The 7,519-nt window shown below is 47.0% G+C and overlaps 1 protein-coding gene across 1 annotated transcript; it reads right to left on the bottom strand.

The window, feature by feature from the left end:
• Positions 1-500: 500 nt before the first annotated feature.
• On the bottom strand, positions 501-2,288 carry nupr1b (nuclear protein 1b). The gene is made up of 3 exons (XM_083648764.1): positions 2,088-2,288; positions 1,516-1,651; positions 501-897 (listed from the first exon to the last, which is right to left on the bottom strand). Exons 1-2 carry the CDS (start codon positions 2,182-2,184, stop codon positions 1,524-1,526), a joined length of 225 nt encoding a protein of 74 aa, XP_083504890.1. The 5' UTR covers positions 2,185-2,288; the 3' UTR covers positions 501-897; positions 1,516-1,523.
• Positions 2,289-7,519: the final 5,231 nt, after the last annotated feature.

The following is a 7,519-nucleotide window of genomic DNA, read 5'->3' as shown; positions in this document are numbered from 1 at the left end:
TTTAAAGCAACTGATTGTGACACAGACCATTCTGACTAAAGCAACCTGAGGACCACTGGTATGAGGAAAGGGGTTGAGATGGGATCTACATTGAATGCATGGTGAGGGACCACCTGCAATATATCCATGCGCCACCAGGGGGCTGCAGAACACCATCATCACTCAATACTCTTGCAGCTAAAAACTCAGAAATATGAGCATCACAATGATATTCCGTTTTACGAACACCTGAGCTGGTGGATGGTGCTAAGACAATAAATAACAGTTATTTGCTGAGTGACACATTGCACATAAGTCATGAAATTATCTCGTAGAGAACATTGGTCCTGAATTATAATAATCAGTATGATCATAGGTTACATAGATCTAGCTTCCAAAAAGATTTCGTGGTCATTTTTGCTCTCCGTGATGATAATTAGCCTACAAGACCCATTTGGAGCTATGCCAAGTGCCAACCTAAGCAAAGCCCATGAGGGGGAAAAGAAACTACAGACTTGCCTTAAAAAAACATTTTATTTCCCAAAATGTTCAAAACATTCCTTAGCCATTAAAAAATAATCAATTGAAAAAACGTCATTTAAGACATAAAAACACATGAAGTTAACACAACTGCCATCATCACCACACCCGGTGCGCCCCACTTGGGTCACATGGTCAACTAGCCCACTGACACAGGTAGGCCCCGTCAAAGGTGTGAGGGAAGCAGCCAGTGTGCAGTCTGCCCCCTGCTGGCCTGAAGCTGCAGCATCAGTGTGGCGAGGCGCGTGTCTCCTCTGTGGCGTGTTCACCTAGCTGCTCGCAGCTCGTCACGTGACGCACGCTGCTGCCGGTCTGCCCATCTCGTTCTGTCGCCAAGGCGGCCAAGGTCGGTTTCCAGGGTTAGCCGTCCGATTTGCCCTACAAGATCAGACCAAAGTGTTGTTATGTTATGTTATGTTATGTTATGTTGTGTTATGTTATGTTGTGTTATGTTATGTTGTTAGTGTGCAGTCACTCCACTGTTGTAGTCGACAAACTTGGGAAAATATGCCGATGGCTGCCGTGCTGTTGGGAGTGATGAAACCTGCTCATATGACATGATATCGAATGCATTTCGTACCAACAACACCATGGGCCAAATATAAAAATTAAATAAATAAATAATAAATATAAATAAATTATAGTGTAATTATGTTCTTGTATGGAGCGCTCACACACCAAAATATGATTCAAATAGGCTACATGGTAATGTGGCCTCGTTTATCATGCACGCCATAAAACGATCCAACAACTTTTCTGAATCGCCAGGAACCACCTTTTAATTCGGCATATATTCAAGCTATCAAGTAGCAATTAAAATGGTGTATTTTAGTGGATGCAGAATGTGTGACAGTTGAAAGTTTAAATTTGACTGGAATAAGCAGCAGCTGCTTGGTGAATTGGATGTATGCCCAAACAAAAGTAAACAGTTAAGGCATGGTGCAGCAGCATTCTAAGATGCTGTAGGCTATGTGAAGACGCTGGAGTCAGAGCTACCTCGGTTGTCACGCCTTGGCTTTCTTCTCGGTGTTCTGCAGTTTCTCCACTATCTTGCGTTCGTGTCCTCCGGGGTTGGGTCTGTTGGTGTTCTCACACGCCTCCTTCTTTGTCCTGCCTTTGCGAGCAGCGCCGCCTGCAAACAAAAACACCACCAAAGACGACTGAATTAAGGCAAGAGAACATCACTCCCCCCCCCTTCACAACAGCGCGGCCGCCATTTTGGCCTGAAGGGACGCCTCCTTGCGCCAGTGGGACAACAGCACATAACCATGACAGCCAATCAGATCTAGTCTCTTCAGGCCAAAATGGCGGACTTGATGCGCGCACACCCTCGGTTCTTGTGAGTTCTCTGCCACGACTGCAAACAAAAACACAGCACATAGACACACGCCAAACTAACTTGACACGAAAGACTTGACAGGACAACAGGCTCACATGGCTACCAGCCAGCTAGGGCGTTTCTAAGTTGAGACTAATTGTAGCTTTCTTAGTGTTTGTTATTGAGGTTGTTTGTTCCAGAAAAGATCGACAATATATGCAAGATAAAACTACCAACGCGTGTTTATTACCTGTGAATTTGTCCGTCAGGTTGTAATATTCATATTCATCGTAATATTTTTCTTCAAAACTGGTTGGCTCCAGGTTCTTTGGGTCGACGAAGCTCATGTCTGTTTCTCTGAGCACTTCACAAAAAAGTCGATCGAAAAAGTTTGTCAAAGTTTAAAAACTGTCAAAACTCTGGAGAGAGAGTGGCTTTTCCTCTGCACAGAACACAAGACTGTTGTTGTGTTTGACTGGACTTGACCGCGTGTTTTTATAGCAACAGCCGCTCCGCCTCCACAGCCCCGCCCCCCCTCTCTCTGCTGCACACAACACGAGTTGCGTCAGTTTGTTTATAGCTACACGTTGAATCAAACCCAGCCCAAAATGTCACAGGAGCTGAGGTCAGCAGCACGGCCTGTTTGTTTACACTGTGTTTTCCTCTGTAGGTCTACATCAGGGATTTTCTTTCTTTTTTTGATCATCATTTTATTGATTCAAAATGTTTTAACATAAAAGAAGAAAAACATAAGAAACACAAACATCTACAATAGTAAACACACAAAATACAAAATACACACACAAATTCACTCATCACATAACACCCCCCCCCCCCAACCCTCACATATAAATGGCCCACAGTAGGCTACTATGTGATTAACATCAACAAACGGATAGTCTCCAACCAAGAAAAGACACACGGAACCTATCATGGCGATGCCCGTGGCACCCACGCATGGCTTCAATGAATGTAAGCTATTCCATGATGTCATATTTTCTACTTTAGCACCATGCATGTATGACATCTCCGTCACAACCAGGTCCACTGCTGAAGACAGGCCCGGTTCTACGGGGGTGCACCCTTATTTTAATTGTCTGCATGCTCAGTTGAAAAGTAAAAAAAAATAATAAAAAAAAATGCTGCAGCTGCACACTTACTGTTTAAACTTGAATTATAATTGTTGTTTTCTTTGTTCTTTGATGTGAATTTATGGCTTTTTGGCACCTATATGTAACCTTTTAAGGTTGAGATAATTGTATTATCATTATATGGTCCAAATATTTCAGTAAAGCACTTGAAACACTTGAAATATTCTAGCTTTGGTGGTATCATTCTACTTGAAATGATGGTAAAATGTATTATTTTTAGTAAAATAACGGCCTTCGGCCGGGCATCTGCACCCCTTCCTATCTAGGATGCATCCCTAGTCATCTTGTTCTGGAACCGGCCCTGGCTGAAGATACCTAGCCTAGGTAAACCCAGCCCCCACGTGATCTGCTCTCAGAGTTCCCAGTCACTGTAGTGACTGAGAACAGGTCTGAGAGCAGGTCACGTGGAGGCTGGGTTCACCCAGGCTAGAAGATACCCATTGTACCAAAGGGAGAGCGTGAGGAGCCATCCATCCCTGAGCTGTGAGGCCCAGCAACAGCCAAACATCAGGGCTTTTCAAAGTCTGAGACTGTGGCCGTGGGCCTCTCCCCAGACAAAGCTTGGAAAAAGGAGGCCCCTCAAGCTTAGGTTGAGCTTAGGTTGAGCGTTGCTTCGGCGTATGGTGCGAACGGGCACTGACAGCCCGTTCACACCATACGCCGAAGCAACGCTCAACCTAAGTTCAACCGACGTTGAACCCACATGTTTCATTTTGGCGTCCTTGTTAACAGGCGAAGCCGTCCACACCAGCCACGCGCGTGCCATGCTCAAGGCACGCTCAAACGATTGTTCAGGATTCACTCCTATTTTCCAAGCGTGAAGCTGCCAGGCATGAAGTCAATGGGAGTTGTGGGCGGGTTCAAGGCTCGCCGAGCGAGGCACTGAGGAAAAGAAGGCTTCTTTTGTGACCGCCGACCGGTTAAGCGTCAGCTCATCTTGAGCCTGCCTTAAGCTTCAGCTCATCTTGAGCCTGCCTTAAGCTTCAGTTCTGCTTATGTTAAGCGCCAGGTGTGAACAAAGGCTTAGACCACAGGTGGGACTCAGGTCAGATGTGAGTGACAGTTTTAATTGCTTGTGACTTGATGCATGAAGAGAAGACTTGACTTGACTTGACTTGACTTGACTTGACTTGACTTGGTTCTGATGACTTGAGACGCTTGGGACTTGAATCTGACAACTGAATATATAAATATATATATATATATATATATATATATATATATATATAGACGCTTGGGACTTGAATCTGACAACTGAATATATAAATATATATATATTCAGTTGTCAGATTCAAGTCCCAAGCGTCTCAAGTCATCAGAACCCAAATCAAGTCAAGGCAAGTCAAGTCAAGTCAAGTCTTCTCTTCATGCATCAAGTCACAAGCAATTAAAACTGTGACTCACATCAACTTCAATAAATTCAAATGATTAAATTTACTGAAGTTGAAACTGATAATAGAAATCAAACTCATGATGCTCTTACCAAGTTGTTTATTCTATTAAAACCACTTTGCACAAGTCCACATATTTCCTTTTCTTTAGGGTCTTAAATTGATACAGGACTCTTGATTTAACTTGGTTTTCTGCACTTACAGTAGACTTGAGACTTGACTTGACACTTGTGGCTGACTTGGGACTTGAGCAAAACAGATGTGTGTGTGTGTGTGTGTGTGTAGCCTATATTCAGATCAGTGTGAGGTCTCTTGTTGCTAACTAACCTACTTTTCACACCACGTCTCGGAGGTCTGGCCTTCAGCTCTATCTGAAGCAGATTAGATTAGGCTGATATTGTTGGTCTCTTCTTATCAGCAGCTGCAGCTCACGGCTCACGTTTCTCATGTTCACCGTGCGACCATGACCTCATTCCCTGCCTGCCAAAACCACACAACCCTGTGTGTGTCGGGGTTAAACTACACAACCCTGTGCATGTCGGGGTTAAACTACACAACCCTGTGCGTGTCGGGGTTAAACTACACAACCCTGTGCGTGTCGGGGTTAAACTACACAACCCTGTGTGTGTCGGGGTTAAACTACACAACCCTGTGCGTGTCGGGGTTAAACTACACAACCCTGTGCGTGTCGGGGGTTAAACCACACAACCCTGTGCGTGTCGGGGGTTAAACCACACAACCCTGTGTGTGTCGGGGGTTAAACCACACAACCCTGTGTGTGTCGGGGGTTAAACCACACAACCCTGTGTGTGTCGGGGGTTAAACCACACAACCCTGTGTGTGTCGGGGTTAAACCACACAACCCTGTGCGTGTCGGGGGTTAAACTACACAACCCTGTGTGTGTCGGGGGTTAAACTACACAACCCTGTGTGTGTCGGGGGTTAAACTACACAACCCTGTGTGTGTCGGGGTTAAACCACACAACCCTGTGTGTGTCGGGGGTTAAACCACACAACCCTGTGTGTGTCGGGGGTTAAACTACACAACCCTGTGCGTGTCAGGGTTAAACCACACAACCCTGTGTGTGTCGGGGTTAAACTACACAACCCTGTGTGTGTCGGGGTTAAACTACACAACCCTGTGTGTGTCGGGGGTTAAACTACACAACACTGTGTGTGTCGGGGGTTAAACCTCACAACCCTGTGTGTGTCGGGGTTAAACTACACAACCCTGTGCGTGTCGGGGGTTGAACCACACAACCCTGTGTGTGTCGGGGTTAAACCACACAACCCTGTGCGTGTCGGGGGTTAAACCACACAACCCTGTGTGTGTCGGGGGTTAAACCACACAACCCTGTGCGTGTCAGGGTTAAACCACACAACCCTGTGTGTGTCGGGGTTAAACTACACAACCCTGTGTGTGTCGGGGGTTAAACTACACAACCCTGTGTGTGTCGGGGGTTAAACCTCACAACCCTGTGCGTGTCAGGGTTAAACCTCACAACCCTGTGTGTGTCGGGGGTTAAACCTCACAACCCTGTGCGTGTCGGGGGTTAAACCTCACAACCCTGTGTGTGTCGGGGGTTAAACCTCACAACCCTGTGCGTGTCAGGGTTAAACCTCACAACCCTGTGTGTGTCGGGGGTTAAACCACACAACCCTGTGTGTGTCAGGGTTAAACCACACAACCCTGTGCGTGTCGGGGTTAAACCACACAACCCTGTGTGCGTCGGGGGTTAAACCACACAACCCTGTGTGTGTCGGGGGTTAAACCACACAACCCTGTGTGTGTCGGGGGTTAAACCACACAACCCTGTGTGTGTCGGGGTTAAACCACACAACCCTGTGCGTGTCGGGGGTTAAACCACACAACCCTGTGCGTGTCGGGGTTAAACCACACAACCCTGTGTGTGTCAGGGGTTAAACCACACAACCCTGTGCGTGTCGGGGTTAAACCACACAACCCTGTGCGTGTCGGGGTTAAACCACACAACCCTGTGTGTGTCGGGGGTTAAACCACACAACCCTGTGTGTGTCGGGGTTAAACCACACAACCCTGTGCGTGTCGGGGGTTAAACCACACAACCCTGTGTGTGTCGGGGGTTAAACTACACAACCCTGTGTGTGTCGGGGTTAAACCTCACAACCCTGTGCGTGTCGGGGGTTAAACCACACAACCCTGTGCGTGTCAGGGTTAAACCACACAACCCTGTGCGTGTCGGGGGTTAAACCACACAACCCTGTGCGTGTCAGGGTTAAACCACACAACCCTGTGTGTGTCGGGGTTAAACTACACAACCCTGTGTGTGTCGGGGGTTAAACTACACAACCCTGTGTGTGTCGGGGGTTAAACCTCACAACCCAACACAGTCTCACAGAAAATTGTATAATACCAACGATATGGACCAACGTTGCTATTTTACAATTTCGGCTCGAAAATTGTAAAATAGTAACGTTCTGAGATTTTAGGGTTAGGATTAGAGTAGGGGGAGGGGTTAGAAACAGAAAATCTCCGTAAAACACGCCCAAACCACGCCCACCGCTGTAGACACATACGTTCCCATTTTACAATTTCTTAGCCGACATTGTAAAATACCAACGTTTGTCCACAAACGTTGCTATTTTACAATTTTTTTGGAGATCGGGTTGCACAACCCTGTGCGTGTCAGGGTTAAACCTCACAACCCTGTGTGTGTCGGGGGTTAAACCTCACAACCCTGTGTGTGTCAGGGTTAAACCTCACAACCCTGTGTGTGTCGGGGGTTAAACCTCACAACCCTGTGCGTGTCAGGGTTAAACCTCACAACCCTGTGTGTGTCGGGGGTTAAACCACACAACCCTGTGTGTGTCAGGGTTAAACCACACAACCCTGTGCGTGTCGGGGTTAAACCACACAACCCTGTGTGCGTCGGGGGTTAAACCACACAACCCTGTGTGTGTCGGGGGTTAAACCACACAACCCTGTGTGTGTCGGGGGTTAAACTACACAACCCTGTGTGTGTCGGGGTTAAACCACACAACCCTGTGCGTGTCGGGGTTAAACCTCACAACCCTGTGTGTGTCGGGGTTAAACCACACAACCCTGTGTGTGTCGGGGGTTAAACCACACAACCCTGTGTGTGTCGGGGTTAAACCACACA

This window comes from Poromitra crassiceps, assembly GCF_964638095.1.
Source record: "Poromitra crassiceps genome assembly, chromosome: 13".
NCBI lineage: Eukaryota > Metazoa > Chordata > Actinopteri > Beryciformes > Melamphaidae > Poromitra > Poromitra crassiceps.
This window is presented reverse-complemented; position numbering and strand designations above follow the sequence as displayed.